The 18,146-nt window shown below is 29.6% G+C and overlaps 1 protein-coding gene across 1 annotated transcript in view; it reads left to right on the forward strand.

Annotated features, from left to right (window-relative positions):
* Nucleotides 1–1,939: 1,939 nt before the first annotated feature.
* Nucleotides 1,940–18,146, forward strand: part of LOC112211513 (uncharacterized) — a 22,173-nt gene continuing 5,966 nt past the window's right edge. Inside the window, exon 1 of the mRNA XM_067051694.1 lies at nucleotides 1,940–2,358. Coding sequence (XP_066907795.1) covers nucleotides 1,940–2,358 — 419 coding nt within the window. The remainder of the gene's footprint in view (nucleotides 2,359–18,146) is intronic.

Raw genomic sequence — 18,146 nt, forward strand, 5'->3', positions numbered from 1 at the left:
GTTTAGTGGAGCCCCATAGCTCAACTCCGTATGTCCAGATAGGCCTTATAATAGTCATGTAGATCAGTCTTTTGTAATGGATTGGAAGTCTAGAGCGTTTGTCTAGTAAATATTGTAATAGTCGGAATCGACTAGCAGTTTCCTGTCTTTTCAGTCTTGTATGAGTCGAAAAACTTTTAAAAAATAATAAAGAAGTTGCTTAAAAAACTGAAATTTGAAAACGTCGTGGAATGCATTTTATTTTAATGATATAATGTTGGTTGTTTGTCCAGATTTAGTTCTAAGTAACGGATCTGTTCAATAGGAATAAGTGGGGTATTATTAAAATATACTGTGGGGCAAGACGAAGGTATATAGATTTTTAAAAAGTAATATTTCATAAAAAAATGCACTGCAAATTCAGTAAATTTATTTTGTAAATTGATATACTAGTAGTAGTAGAAAGTAGTTTATGAAGTTTATCTTCGTAGGAGTAGTAGTTTTTATGATGTTTGCAACAATTTTTTTTTTTAAATACTTTTATTTATTGATAGATATTACAATCTGCCACACAGTTGTGGGCAATAGGTAATAGTGTTGAATGATCACATTCATACAAAAAAAAAATTAAATAAATGAAACAAAAAAAAATCTCTCTTAAAATATATACAAACAGAAGGATAAAAAAAATGAACATAATCAAATTATGTGTTTAAAAAAAATAAATAAATAAAATAACTTAATGATAAAATAATATAATCTCTAGTCACATTTACACACTTATATACAATATTTACACAATCGAACTGAGAATCCCTGAGCCCACTCTAATTAGCCAACTAGAATTTCACCATTGCCAGAACTCCAATTGTCCGTTTTTTATTTACAATAAGTCTCTTGGGTTTGCGACAATAAATTGATTTCTCTCCTTACCCATCCTGACCCATTAATTTTTAATCTCTCTTCCTCAACAATCCCTCATAATCCTGCGAGGTGTCTGAAAAGAAGATGGCCATGGGACCTTCTAATTTAAATTAATACTTGAAGTATCACCAATGGGTGGTTCCTTCCCAAGATTTTCAAGTGTAAATGAAACATACCTCATATTTACTTATTGTATTTATTATTAGTAGAATTGTAAATCATATTTAATAAATAAATAAAAAAAAGATTGATTTCGAGCTGTTCAGAGTAAATTTCGTATGTAAAATTCATATTCATATGCAAATATCATAAAAACTACTACCTGTTAGAAGAGATAAACGTTATAAACTACTTAATAGTACTTTATAGTTAAATTGTCTTTTATTTTATTCCTGGTCGACATCTGCACGTATAGTGGTTCCTGAGATATAGTATTTCATAAATAAAAAGATTTGTCCGAACAACTAATAATCAACATTTTGTTAAATTTATATTGGAAAATATAACAAAAACTACTATTCCTACGAAGATAAACATCATAAACTACATTATAGTAAATTCAACTAGCTTTAACTAGAGTGTTGGCAGACATCTATATGTTAAATGGTTTATGAGACAATGGTTATCTAACTACTGATTTTTCAGTATATATTTTGTATTATAGTTTCTAACCTTGCTTCCTCTTCCATTCCTGACAATCCTCCGATCCGCCTAAAAAGAAAACCTGATAATAACGTCATTATAGTGCTACTAATGGGAAGTTTCTCTTCACGCATGTACCACTCCATTATAAACTTGCATCAAATTTTGAAAATTGTACTAAAGTTACCAATTTTGACCATTTTTAAAAAAATGAATATTTTTTTTAACGAAAATGCAATTAAACTACAGAGAAAACAAAGGCTGGCTAGGCGAAGCGCAGTAAGAGGCATCCGAAAGTCTATAATCACGAAGGGACATGATGGCAGGTCAGGCCGTTGCTTTACGCACCAGATCCGTGAGAAACCTTCCTCATATAAGCTCTGTGGCTTGTAACATGGCGGTTTGTTGTTGCTCTGACCTCTTCGTCATGAGGACCCTCGTGTTGCTGATGATGTCCCCCTTCGTCCTGACTGATGAGTCCGCGACCGCTCCCAAGCCACCCACCTTCAGCAGCTTCTTCAATGGTTCCTTCGCCATGGAATACTCTACGTTACCAGTAACCGCGGCTTCTGAGGAAGAAACTGAAGGGAGGGATATAACTGACCCCTGGTACCTGGAGCTGATGAGGAACGTTCAAGGCTATCTGATGGAGTGCAAGAAGAAGACGGGTGCGTTCGATGATCAAAGAAGAGCACTGTACAAGATGAGGGACTGTTTAATGGAATCATTTCTTACCTCTTTGGACGGCTTTCTAGACGAAAAGGAAATATATGTTAATCCTTACCTGACGATCGTCAAAGAAAAACCCGCTGGGTAAGTGAAAATGATAATTTTCATTTTTACAGTTTTTATTATATTTTAAATTGTAAAACAGTTTTAAAGCTGAGTACCAAAAATAACTGTGGAGTATTATTTTGTATAAATTCATTTTCACCCATATACTTTTTTCTTAGGGACGGTTTTAAAGTGTTTATGCAAGAACATAAGGATAGAGAGAGTATTGCTAAAACAACGAGAAATTGTTTGTATCAAAAGCAACTCAAATATATTAGGTTGCTAATAGATACAGCAATGCTTTGCTATTTTATATTTTTTTTGTGAATATAATTTAGTTTCAGTAATATTTTTTCTTATTCTTCGGAAAGAGTCGAATCGATTGGTATACATTAACTGTTTAAAAAAAAGTTTACTTTCTGAGCTACAGACCAAAAACGATTAATTTTGTCCATAAATTTTCTTCTACTTGCCAATTCGGGATTTTCATTATCTTTAAAAAAAAACTGCACGCAAATCGGTCTAGTTATTCAAAAGTTCATTATGGAAAAATATTCGAACATTCCCTATTAGTACAAGAGCCCAAGAGGAAAAAAAAGGCAGTTATCTCACCCCAATTTTTGATTACTTTAATGAAAACTTAGTATAATTACTAGTCAAAATTGATGAGTCTGCTAAGTTAGGTTGGGGGAATAAAAAATGGCGGCTGTTTCAAAACGATAAAAAAAAAAAATTAATTTTTCATACGAAGCTCTATATTTTCAAAAGTAGCAACAAACAAGAAAACCTAAAAGAACGTCATTTAAAGAAAAATAAATTTGCTAAAATATGAGCCCTAAAAGAGTTAGTTACATTAAATAGTTATGGAGATATAGCTTTTTAAAAAGCAACGTTTCATAAAAATGTAGTGAAAGATCATTAGTTGAATTTATTTTGAGAAATCTACAATTCAAAAACCGGGCTAGGTACATATGTCTATTAGCACTCGAATCAAAGTTAGTTTAATGAGCTATAAAGTAGTTTAAGAAGTTTTTCTTCACAGGAGTAGTAGTTTTCATGATATTTGCTAAAATAAATTGATTTATTTGAGTTGTTCAGACAAATTTTCATGTGCTAAATTTATATTTATATGCGAATATCATAAAAACTACTACCCCTACGAAAATATGTGTCATAAACAATTTTATAATAAGTTAAATTTCTCTTATTTTGAGTGCTGGCATACATATGTACGTCTTATGGTTCTTGACATATATTTTTTTCAAAAATCAAACATTTCAACTAGAAATTGAAGTTTTTTGAATTTATTTTGTCAAATATCATAAAAACTACTACTCATACAAAGATAAAGGTTATAAACTATTTTATGATAAATTTAACTAATTTTAATTTAAGTGCTGACCAACATCTGTACGTCTTGTGGTTTCTTAATTAAAATTTTTCATAAATCAAACTTATTGTCTGAGCAACTATAAATCGGTTTAATTTAGAAAATATCATGAAAACTACTATTCATACGAAGATAAAGGTCATAAATTACTTTATAGTACATTAAACTGGGTTTAATTTGAGTGCTAAAAGATATCTATCCGTCACATACTTCCTGAGATATGGATTTCTCACAATAAATATGCTAACTACTAATCTTTCAGTACATGTTTATGAAATATTGCTTTTTAAAAAGATATATCTCGAGAGTCATTGGACGTAAATAGCTCTATTAGGAGTAATATTTGAGCAAATTTACTCTCCTTTAAATTAGATTTTCTAGTGTTGTTGGTAATTTTTAGGATATAGAGCTCCGAATGAAAAATCAATGGTTTTTAAAGGTTTTGAAACGGCCGCCATTATTTATTCCCCCTACCTATACTTGGCAGACTATATTTTGACTAGTAATTGTACATAGTTTTCATTAAAGTAATACAAAGTTTGGGTGAAATAACCGCCTTTTTTTCTTCCCGGCTCTTGTACTATATTATATATTGACTAGCAAACTAGACAATGCTTCACAATCCCTTGACTTAGGGTTTCATTTAAATTTTCAGTTTCAGTTTCATATAAATTAATATCTTCTTCTTCTTATATAGTTAGAATATGCTGTATTTTACTAATAATAATAATAAAAGATAAACTGTATACTTTCTAACAATAATTAATAATAATTTGACATTAAGTAAAAGAATATTGTTGAATCTACCAAAATTAATTCTTATTAATCTATATTTTTAACATATCAATAAACAAACACATACAAATATATGATTATTTTGAAACAAAGTACTTTTACCTGTTAAGTCAAAAACACTCATTTTTATCGTAAGGAAAACAAATTGCTTATGTGTTTAATATTTATAAGATTTAAAATACTCTTCAACAATAAGTTATCCATGGCAGCATCAACATAATTATGAAGGTATCAGTAATATTAGATATGTACATGTACATATCTATACATGTATATAGATATGATATAGAACTAATTCCAATGCAGATGATGATTTATGATGCCATCACATCTTTGTGCATTTCAATCTCAGCCGAAAATTGGGATATTTCCAATACCAACAACAAAAATAAACATTAAACATTATGTAACAATAAAAAAGTATAACGATACATAATACAACAATAAACAGTCAAATAAAACTAATTAGTTATAAAATTAATTTATAACTTTTTTTTTTGGCTCAAGTTCTCCATTGAGGACCTATACAACACCAGAGTGGGAATGTCAAGGTTCATTTCTCGGGGCCATCGCGAAATAAATATTGACCAGCCCAGGTGGGAATCAAACCCAGAACCTTTTAAACCAATCACTCTGGGACCCTCGTCCCAACCCGCTCAGCTATCAGATTTTAATTTATTACCTTCACTGATCTGAGTGAGTGAAGAGATTAGCTGGCAGTTATCTATGGGTTATGGGTTTGAAAATTAAGAGTTTTTTTTTCACCAAGTGAAACAAATAAATATTTATCCTACAAGTACGTATAAATATTTTCTTTGATATCTAAACTGAAAACAAATTTTATAATCCGTTTTTACGGCTAGTTGTTCCTTCATTTCTAAGTGCCCCTTTGTTCTGTTTGTTTTCTTTAAGCTTAGTTTTAGAAGCGATGAAATTATTTTCGTTTTCATCCTATATTTAGAGGTGCGCCTGTTAAAGTTGTTTTTTATACAGAGGCTCATCCATCAAACATTCGTCGCAAACCGAAATAGATTACGGCTGGTAAAACGTTGTGAAAATTCTTAGCACGTAGTGAGTAATCCTCTAAAACTCTTTAATAGAAACAGTGATGTCTATTAGCGGTGTATATACAAACCTCTTCGGGAAGATCCTGGGTTCGGTAGCTGAGTTAAATACCTTACCCAGAACATGAGTCACTCTTATATTTTTATTTATGTACTAGCAAACACGGCAATGCTTCGCCATTGCTAGATTTAGGGATGTATATAGATTCAGTGAATATAATTGAACGTTTGATATAAATAAATATAGTTAGTTGATCGGAATTAAGATTTAATTAATTTCATATTATATGTATTTGGTTTATAGTGGTAAATAATATTATAAAATAAACATATTTGGTAAAAGCATAGAAATAACTTCAACAGGACTCAACCAATCTACACCAAACTTAGCACTGGTTTTGGTCTCTATAAACTGTACCTAAGGGCACAGACTGGATTAAATTAAACAGATTAAAACCGCTGATATAAAATAAATTTTTGAAAAGTCTCTTACTTTGAAACCAATATTTTACTCTTATAACGGCATAAAGTCTTAATTAGCAATAGTATAGGTAAACAGGGCAAACATTCAGCTTCCTAACGTAGAAATTGGAAAAAAATCTCTAAATAAATTAAGTTAGAAAATTTCTAATTTTTTATTTATTTTAAAATTGTATTTAGATATCTCAGACGGCATTGAAAATAAATATGATTTGATTTTTCCTAAAAAAAAAAAAAAAAAAAAAGTGTTGACCAACTCTACTCGAATCTGATTATGTTTTTTTAAATTTTTAGTGATTGAGAAATCATTAATAGAAATTAGTAATATTTTTACTTATTCTTCAAAAAGAGACAAATAGATTGGCATTTAATAACCATGAATTATTATTTCTTTTTAATAATTAAAAAAAAATTAAATCTGTGCGCTATAACCCAAGAAGGGTGTTTCAGTACTTTGTAAAGGAGTACTGTCACTGGGCCAATGGTTGTGCAAGTAGGTGCTTTGGTCAGAATCATGCTCGAACGCCAGATTTTTACCCAATTAAGGAGGCTGGATGGATCCCAGGAGAGCTCCAGAACCCACAAGAGTTGATTCACGGCTACAGTGTGACAAAAAACAATTTTCTGCCCAGCCTTCGAACTAAAACGAACGTGTCCCTGGAGGGTGTTAAGGCCCGTGGCTACTATCCACACCCCCTTTTTAATAATAAGTACATATATATTATTATACATCTTATTTTTATTTATTGTTTTTAGTTTATTTTTATATAATTTTTTTTCACAGATATATACATAATTTTTACCCCTCCTTAGATACTCCTTAGTATTGTCTATTTATTATTAGTTGTGTTTTTAAATCTGTTTTTTGCCCTGATGAAGCCATGAAAAGTGGGTCGAAACGTTGGCAAATAAATAGTTGTTATCCTTTTTGACCGCACTCCCGAGAATCACCTTTTATATATCATCAATATATTATCATCATTTAATCATTTATGTATTTAATATTTGCCTATTTTCATTTATTCACAAACCCACGTAAATTCTAATAAAAAAAAAAAATTGAAGCACTGCACACAACTTTCACTAATCACTCTAGTTACGTCCCAAAGCTTTAAGTAGATTGGTGGTCTTGTGTTTGCTTGCCTGTCGCTAGTTTTTGAAAAAAAAAAAAAAATGTTTATAAGACAATAAAAGGGGAAAATTTTGGACGAAACATTTCTATTTTTCTGTTACTATATTTATGGTTCTTGAGATCGAATTAACGAATAATAACATTTTCCCAACAGTATAACAAAAGATGATGAAGTCGTAACATGAGCTTGATATCGGGAAAGATCGTGCGGTCTGGGCATTTCCCGTTCAAATTGAATTTATCTATTTTTCTCCTTTAATTATTCATAAAATTATTTAATATTTTGTATTTGTACATTGTATATTATAGATAACAATAAGAATTCTTTATTTATTTTTTAGTACAAAAAAGGTACTTTAGAGAAATTTTTTTTTTAATTTGTCATTTAAGTCCTGTTAGTGTATTTCAATGAGGACATAACCTATTTTATATTGAAGAACATTACTTATAGATTCACGAAATTTAATCTAAATCTCCGGTCGATTTTATCGAAAAAGTTGTTGTGACATCCCAGGTATGTACAAGTACCTTAAAAGTACCTACCTTAAATAAATGATTTCAGCTTTGTACGAATTTTCGTTTTTGATCTAGGCTGTTTTCAAACAGACATACATATCATTTTGGGAAACTGGTTTTTCGGACTGAGGGGACCTCTAAAACGTGTTATGGTTGAAAACGAATTCGAAATATTTTTTTTTTTATTTATCCTATTTATTCAGTAGTTGTCAAAAATAACAACTATTTTTTATTGCATTCATATTGTAACAGAATTTGATAATAAATCAAATCCTGTAGGAGAAAATTCAAGATGTAAGTAAATATTTAAGAGTTTTAAAAAGTTCTCGTGATCGAAAAAAGTTGCTGTCATATCCAATGCATACTTTATTTTCTTTTAGAGGTATTAGGAAAGTATTCTATACCTCATCCAAAACTTACCCCCCCCTCTCCCCTCCTAATATTGAACAATTTTATAATGTCAGATTGAAAATACGTCTAAAATATAAATATCAGAGAGACATTTTTATAACGAGATCCTCGAAAAATGGGACAATGGAGACTTGAGAACAAGGAAAAAATGGGAAACGAGGTTATTGATCAAATGTTATTATAAACAGCATGGCCCATTAAATTATTTTTTAATCTAACACAGCTTCTACTCTTAGTTATTATTATTATTATCAATTTACACAATTTTGATCATTTTTTTCTCTCAACTTTTATTCTTTAAAATTCTCCAACGTTTCGGCCCGCAGGCCATAGAGAAAATAATATTTTTAGAAGAGAGATATTAGAATCGATTTACATCTCAGAAAATATAAATTATACTGTCAATTTCAAATTAGATTCTAAGGGACTAAGCCACCATTATTCAGAAATTTTGAGCAAAATAAATATGTAATTATTGTTTTTAATTTTTTTTATCCCTTTATCTAAGATTACTTGTATAAAATTTTAATAAAAGTTATAATTTAGAGTGTAGGAGAAAAGATAACATGAAATAAAAGTAAACTAAGGTGTGACTAAATATGATTTAAAATATGTGAATATTTATTGAAAAATAAACAAAATAAATTAAAGAAAGGTTTCCTTTTTTTGTTGTCTTTATTCCCTCTATTTGTATCCTCATTCCCCTTATTTTTTCCATCTTTATAGAAATACTGTAGTTTCGTATTTCTTTTTTATTTGTAATTATATCCGTTTTTATTAATTGCCTAATACCTTTTTTTGTAATTCTTGTTTACTTAAATTTTTCACTGTACATCTTATTTTTATTTTCTTTAATTTACTTTATTAATTTTTAAATAAATGTTTACATATTTTAAATCATATTTAGCCACCCTTAGTTTTCTTTTATTTCATGTTATCAGTTCTTTTACTTTGATATATTATTTTAGTTGTTTGTATCTTTTTTAACCCTAATGAAACCCTGCAATGTGGGGCGAAACGTTGGCTCACATTAAATAGTTTATTTACTATTTGAGTTGTTTTTTTTAGTGCGCCTAGACCATCCTCTTTTTTTTATTAAAAAAAAAAAAGTGTGCTTTAAATGTTTTGCTAAACCTGTTCCAAAGAACGAGTAGTTTTACTATAGAGAGGGGCACATCTTAATTTCCTCTAATTGTCCAACGCATAAAAGAAGTTCCAGTATCAAACTGTGCTCGATCTCTCTGTATATGCTTAATAGTTTCATTATTTTGAATAAGTTATTTCGAATCGTTTTCTTGACAAGTGATGCATTTGGACCAGAACTTATTATGAACTTTTACGATTTTAGAGTTGAAATCAAAAGACGTAACGTATTATTAAGTTAAAAAAGGCTATTGTTATAATAATAGTATTTAACATAGATTATTATAAACTGTCTTCAACGGCTATTGTTATAAACTATACAAGGTGTTTCAAGGTTAAGTGGCCAAACTGAAAATATGAACTAAGGACCTCAAAACAAGAAAAAAAAAATCGTCTGAAGGTATGTCCGCAAACGCTTTGTTTTGGAGATATTCACACCTAAAGGTTTTTTATTGTTTTTGCGTTATATGAATAAAACTCATTTATTTGTTCCAACTACTTTATTAATTAAATGTAAATATTAAGATTCATATTAAATGTTGATGTTCAAAGTGAAGGTATGTCCGTAAACGCATTGTTTTGGATATATTCACACCTAAAGGTTTTTATTGTTTTTACGTTATATGAATAAAACTCATTTATTTTTCCAGCTACTTTATTAATTAAATGTAAATATTAAGATTCATATTAAATGTTGTTCAAAGTGAAGGTATGTCCGCAAACGCTTTGCTTAGGAGATAAATTAGACAGAATACTAATATGGCCTTTTATCCCTAACTGTATAAAAACTATTGATAACAAAAGGATTAATACTGTTTGGAATTAGCATTTGGAACTGTCAATAACATTCATCAGTTTGTAATAGGCTTTCCCAGAGTACTCATCATTATGGTTTCAATTTATACTAATGGTGAATAAGCCGATATGGTGTTTTTGCAATTGTAATGCTAATGCTGCCCGTCGTGAATATGTCTGGCGATTTCCAAATAGAAGATTATCAAACAAGTCTATTTTTTAGCTCCACGTTTCAACGTCTTTGAGAAACTGGTACAATTACTATAATACCACGTGCTGATGGTATTTTGCGCCTTTACGAAATGAAGAAAGGAGTACGACCATATAATAATATTTTTATGATAATCCATCTATCAGTGTACGAAGAGCAGGAGCAGAATTAAATATTACGCCAACTACAGTATGGAGAACTCTCATTGCAGATGGATTTCATCTATATATACCTAGCAATGGGTACAAAATTAGTAGTTGGAACAAATAAATAAGTTTTATTTATTTCATATAACGTAAATAATCCATAAGAATGAAAGTCTTTAGGTGTGGATATCTCCTAAACAAAGCATTTGCGGACATACCTTCAGCGGAATTTTTCTTGTTTTAGGGCCTTAATTCATATTTTCAGTTTGGCTTCTTAACCTTGAAACACCCTGTATAGTAGCTTCTTAGCCACATATGGTACACAGTTCTGACCAAACCGGCCGAGTTGGGATAACAGGAAGTAATCTTTTCTTGGCCTACTCAACCAGTCTATTTGTAGGTGGTTTTTCACTGTGAGAAGAGTCACTAAGAGAAACATCCAAGTTTACATTCTACAGGGTGCCAGCATCATTCTAAGATTTTCATGTGAAACACATTTTGGGGCAACATTCCCACAGAACCGATATCTCATTCTTCTGTACCATACCCACTTTTTCCCCTTCATAAATAAAATACTAAATTTCCAATAGAAAAAAACTTAGTTTAAAGAAAAAAATAAGAAGCGTCTATTATAGAAAATGATAGTAAATAAAAAAAAAAAAAGCAATATACTCGTACTAGGAGCCGTAAACGATGAAGCAATCTACTGATGGCAGTTAAGTGATAACAAAGAAAAACTCCCTACGCCATTTTTAATGGTTCCTAATGTTTCAAGAAAACCAACAGTTTGTTTTATCTTCAGATCTCGAAAAAATATATATTGTTTACACCAAGTTCAATAATTAATTTGTGAACAGTCTTAAAATTTAATTTAATTACATTTATTTTTATTTTTATTGTTTTCTTTAGAAGTTTATTTAATTTAGAAGAAACAGATATATTTAGATTTTTATTATAATATTTAAATGTAAGAATAATGGTCCGTGGGGGTAATTTAGTTTGCGTCGCCTAGCAGCAGGTCAACAACGGTTTTTAATCAGCTGGTGTTTTTAATTTACGTTAAATAGCTCCCGAAACATAGCTTTTTAAAAGCAACGTTTCATAAAAAATGTACTGAAAAATCAGTAAATAGAGAACATATTTTAGGAAATCCATATCCTTAGAAAACATTCGGTTTACAGATAAAAGCGCTCAAATTAAAGCTAGATTAATGGCTATAAAAAAAAGTTTATGACATTTATCTTCGTAAAGTAGTTATTTTCATGATATTAGCTAAAATAAATTAACAAGATGATAACTTTATCTCCCTACTCTACATGTTCGATGACTCCCTACTCTACATCCCCCAAAGGCAATGCTCTGCCCAGCTTTGATTTTTTGTACATAATTAACGTCTTCTCTGGTCTTAAATTTTTTTTTTGGAAAATATCACATAGCCATAACTTCAACATGAGCCTATTTAACTACTAATCTACTTAAAAATTTGGGAACGGCAGTAGTTTAATTATTGAAGATATTTGTATTTCTTAAATTCTAATCTAAGATGGCGTTGTTTTATTGTTCTTGAATCATCAAGAAAGTGTTTGATTTGTAGTCAGGTTCAGATTCGTTGTATATTTCTTTAAATTTGTCATGAATATTCCTCGAAGTCATTAAAAACAAGTTATGTACAGATTTTATTTCTTTAATCTAGTGGGACGAATGCTAAAGGAAAACAAAATATTTTGCAAGGTCTAAGGTTCACAGAACTAGTGGCATAAATTACTGTTACATCACATTATAAAATATTATTGCCAGACACGACGTAACACTGTATGAGATGGTGAGATTAGCTCAGTCCAAGTGTTGGCTTGTGCTTTAGGCAGTTATATTTAAGAGTCACACATTATATTATTGGCTTATAAAATAAGTTCGTAGCGTTTTTCAATATTTCATTTTAATCCTCTCTGTGCTTATAAAATCATGTTTACTTGGTCAATAATGTTTACATATTCTAAAAAAGGATTAGTTAAGGTGCTTTTACGCACTAGTTTCAACCGAGATTCCTTATCTTTTAGTGGTATTTTGCTTGCTCAAAATGGAAGAGGAAAAAGTTCATTTTCATCATTTAATGATTTTTTATTTCCGAAAAGGAAAATCCACTGCACAGACGGTTAACGAAATTTGCAGTGTGTGTGGCGATGATGCCTTTGGAGAAAGCACCCGTATGTGGATGCAATAGTCCTGCAAGTAGCTATAAAGCCACATTTTAAAAAAATATATCGTTAACTCATATTTTCGCATTTTGTTTTCCTTGTTATTCAATTGATGGATTCGAAACCTAATTAGAGTGAATTCTATATTAAAAAAACACAAAATGCTCTTCACATATCGAAATTCGGACAATTCGTTCAGGAGGAAATAGAAAAGTAAATTCTAATAATTTTGGTGCACCTCATGAAGAGGTACATTTAGTCTTAAAAGAAAAGTCTGTATACAGGAGGTAGGTTGTAATAGATTCTGTTAGAGCATGGAGGTACTGTCCAAAGAGGTTGCAGCTTAGGTATTGTTAGACTTGATCAAATAACAAAAACGGATTAGATATTGAAATTCTTATAAAGTTATAGTTAAACTGCTCGAAAATTCGCTTGTTATTTCAGTAATGTTTATTAACCTTCTTGTTTGAATATATAAGAAAAACATTTCTCTAAAAAGTTTATATATGCCTTGAGGAATAATGGACGACATTAGTTAATGTAAAACTAAAGCGAACAGCAAAGTTTAAAACTGGAAAGTTTTCGAGGAGTTGCTTAAAGTTAAGGAGACTTTAGTGAATATTTATGGCCTAGTAGAATTCAATAATCAGTAACTACCTCTTTTAGAATATATTCTGTATTAAAATGTAAATATTATTAATTGTAAAAATTAATATTTTGTTTTAATCACTAGCAGATCAGGCTATACTTCGTTATTGCTAAATTTGAGGATGTATATATATATTAATTGAACGCTATTGAGACTTCGATATCAATTAATATATAGATGAACTGATAAGACGGATAATCATCGTTCAGTTGATTTTTTCTAGTTATTTTAGAAAATTTGACTATCTATAATGGTTTAAGTATTTATGTTCTACGGTAACTAGAAAAAACGACATTGAAGAGGAAATAAAAGTGAGGTTGAAGGTGGGAATTACTTGTTATTTTTCAATTTAGAAACAGCTTCGCGCTTTCTATCCAAAAACTTAAAAATTAGCATTTACTATTATACTAACTATTATCCTTCCCACTGTTCTTTATGGATGCGAGACGTGGCCTCTTACACTAAGGGATGAACAGCGCCTTAAAGTTTTTGAAAATAAAGTATTACGTAAAATATTCGGACTGAAAAAGGATAAAAACGGGAGAATCCAAAAGGACGCCTCTACACAACAATGAATGTCAGTTTAGTTGGCAAGAGACAACGTAGGAGGACAGATGGATAGACAGAATCAAGAAACATACGTAAGAGCTGCATGCAGCTAACTGGAAAGCAGTAGCCCAATGCAAGCGTGGTTCTGGCGGCCAAAATGCTTTCTAGGCCTGTAGAACCAGCATAATTTTTATTACAAACATTATAATAATAAATGATTTTTGGATTTTCTTAAATTTACGTTTGTTTATTGTATATAACACGTCATTACGATGGGAAACCCATCGTTAGGTTTAAAAACAAGCTTATATAATTCTTCAAAACAAACCCGCACACAAATATTGTGTTGCACTTCATAGAACGTATACTAATCGTTCGAAAATATTTGTCAGTGTGTATGTAAATATGTAAATATTTGATCGCGTTGTCCAAATATTTGAATGTCTCAACTGATTCACAATTTTACAATGATAACCATTAATACAATGAGCTAACAAAAATTAGATAATACTACATCGATCATTCCTTCTTAGAACCTTATTATTTCTTTATACGTATACCTTCCATATTTTAATAATAGTTAATAAAATGAAAAAGATTAGGCAAGTTAAAAACACTTAACAATAACATACTCCACTCCTGTCTGGACCTACCCCTCATAAATATTTATCTGTCACAGCCAGATTCAAACTAGGGATGGGATATCGAAAGAAAAATATCGATATCGATATTACTATCTGATATAATATCGGAACTAAAATATCAATGTTTAATATTAATTGATACAAATTTTATAGTTTTCTTTAATAAAATATCGATATTTCTATAAAAATAAATGTCGAAATATCGTTTCTAATCTTCGATATCGATATTGATAACAGTGTAAAATATGGAAAGGAACATGAATTTATCAATTTAAAATATCGAAAAACTATTTTTAAGCTTTTTATAAAATTTTCTTAATCTTTTTAAACCAAATATCGATATTTCTATTCTTAAAAAAATCGTAATATCGATATCGATATAATCAACAATGTTAAATACCGTAAGGAGTATGAAATTTTCAAAATGAAATATTTTGTTGATGATATAAGTTGATAATATTCCATATCGATATTATTAAATATGTTTAATATCGAAATGTATATTAAATTATTGAAACCAAATATCGATATTTCAATAAAATAATATTAGAATATTATATATCAAAATATCGGATATCGGAGACAAAATATCGATATTTCGATAATATCGATATCGATATCCCATCCCTAATTCAAACCCGGGTCCTTGGAGTTAGTAGTTAGTACCACAGTACCATAGTATTGAGTCACTCTACTCACCTTTGATGTTGCTTTCTAGAGTTACTTAATAAGCAACATATCATAAAAAATTGTTCTGAAAGATCAGTAGTAAGCGAATTTTTTTTGAGAAATCTATATCTGAAAACCATTCAATGAACAAATATCAATTAGCAATCAAATTTAAGCTAGTTTAATAATCTATAAAGTAGTTTATAACGTTTATCTTCGTAGGAGTAATATTATTTATGATATTTGAAAAAATAAATTAATTTCTAGATGTTCGGACAGCAGAGAAAACTTGATTGAAAATTGGACAAAAACAGTTCTATTAGTGTTCATATTCAAGAACCTTGGTTCTACTTTAAATTAAATGCTATTATGTTGTCTAATGCTGTAGGTAGTTTTAAAGATATCAAGCTTCGAATGAAAAATCAATTTTACCATTTTATATATAAAAAAAATAATAACAGATTAATTATTTTTTATATATGCTTGTTTGAGAGTGGTTTAGTTTATTCTTAATTTAAAACAATTTTGATCCTTTTTTTCCTCTCAACTTTTATTCTTTAAAATTCCTTCAACGTTTCGGCCCTCAGGCCATTCTCAAGGATTCCAGCTTCAATATTGATGTCATTTCTTTTTTAAATCTTAAAACTGCCCTTGTTACATATAATCTTTTGTAAAAAAATTTTATCTTAGATTTAAAACTTTTTTACAAAAAGTAATATGTAACAAGAACAATTTTAAGACTTAAAAAAGAAATAACATCAATATTGAAGGTGGATCCTTGAGAATGGCCTGAGGGCCGAAACGTTGGAGGAATTTTAAAGAATAAAAGTTGAGAGGAAAAAAAGGATCAAAATTGTTTTAAATTAAGAATAAAAAAAAAAAAATAACATTTTAACACCTGGAAATAAGAGTCAGGTGAAAACAAGTCGGTTATTTCACCTTATTTTTTTCTCAAAATTTTTGATTTATGAAAAATATAAAATTTTAAATAACCAAATTTCTTAACTCCACATAATTTATTTATTATATTACAATTTGTATTAGCAATGTTTGCTTAGTGATAGATATTATTGGATCCTTATTTTTATCATATTCTGTATCATCTTGTTTTATTATCATTATTATTACATCATTATTCACTTCAAAATCCTATCAGTTATTTTTATTGTTATCATTATTTATTTAATTTATTTTTTTTAATAATTATCGTTTTATTTTCATAGTTGTTAATTAAATTATTAATTGTATTACTTGAGACCAATTCATATTGTACTTATCTTGCTTAAAAATTGTATAGCCTCCACAACGCCCTGATAGTCTAAACTGCAATATTTACATTTTACGTATGTCTATCATTTGTATGTGTTATTTTGGCACGGACCGATAGATGTTGTCATCTGACCGTAATTTTTTAAATCAATAAAATAAATTAAAAATTAAGATAAATATCTTGAAACCATTAGACGTACAGGTGCATATTAAAACTAGTTTAATGTATTATATAGTAATTATCTTATATAATATACATCTTCATAGGAGTAGTAGTTTTCATGATATAAAATACATTGATTTCTAGTTGCTGGAACGAAATTTCGTATGCACAAATTCATTTCTATATACAAATAGTAAAAACCAGGAAGATTTAACATTTAACATGGTAAAACATTTTACATTTGACAAAATATCATGAATACGATGAATAAACGGTTTCACGACACACTAACCCTCTAATTCAAGGACTATCAACACGAGACTTACCAGATACGAGACGACGTTTACGAAGTAGCTGGAATAGGGACCTCTTAAATTTCAATTTTAACGGAGAGGCATCATTGGATGACCTTAACCTTCATCACATTGTTTTTTTTTCTATACGTCTCATTCGCTGGTTGTAAAATATAATTCACAGTTGTGAATTAAATAAATAAAGTAAAGTAAAAAAAAAAAAATGTTTATTGATATTTACAACTATATTCGAAAAAATAAAACAAGTAAATTTGATGTTTATTATACAATATTTTGATACAGACATGTGGAGAATCTACCAATTGATCTAGCTTCTATTTTAAAATTAATTAATTAATTGTCTTTGATGATGGCAGGGTCGACCAAAACGTTTGGCATGTAATGTTTTAATAATAGTATATTATTATTATTAAAAATAGTTATAATAGAAGGTTGAGACTATTTTGATATCTTTTGTTATTATTAATAAAACTACCAATCTCGAACAAGATAATAAAAATATATTTATAATTAATGATACTGTTTTTAAGCCTTTTCGATCGATGTGTTTCCTATTCGGTGGTACCCTTTACTTCTACAGGTAAACACCCGGCAATCATAAAAATACACAATTACACAAACATGCTAGAAAACTATGGAAAAACTGTTTTCTTTATACGGGTGCCGGGTCACGTGGGGATCACTGGAAATGAACTGGCGGACATTGCAGCTAAACAAGCACTTGCTCTTCCAGGTCAGGGCGCGGCCATTCTGACACCCCAAGAAATAGCTAATGAAATATTAGCTAGTATTTGGCAAGCCATGTGGAATGAAAGCCCGCCAAGCAAACTAAAAACAATTAAAAAAACGATTAAACCATGGACCACATCAAACCGTTCCAATCGCAGGGAGGAGGTAGCTATAGCCAGATTGAGAATAGGTCATACGAATTGAACTCATGCATACCTGATCAATAAGCAACCACCGCCAAAATGTCAATACTGCAACAGTGTACTTGCAGTCAGTCACATATTTGAAGAATGTTATTTCTATTTCATGAACTTATGTAGATTGGGAGTGGGACCGAGTGTTTCGGATGTCCTGGATGATGACCAAAAAACAGAAATGGTTTTAATTTTCTTAAAAAGGAATAATCTTTTGAATAAGATCTAAGCCCAAAAGTTTGTAATGTGTATTAAAAAATTCTAAAATAAGTAATTATTTAAACTTATTTAGCAATTATCTAAAGAATTTCAAATCTTGAAATAGAATTATAAAGTGAGAAACGTGGGCGTTGATGACCTCAGGGTTTT

Source organism: Halyomorpha halys, unplaced genomic scaffold (assembly GCF_000696795.3).
Source record: "Halyomorpha halys isolate HHAL.00 unplaced genomic scaffold, Hhal_1.1 Scaffold181.1, whole genome shotgun sequence".
In the NCBI taxonomy this organism is placed as follows: domain Eukaryota; kingdom Metazoa; phylum Arthropoda; class Insecta; order Hemiptera; family Pentatomidae; genus Halyomorpha; species Halyomorpha halys.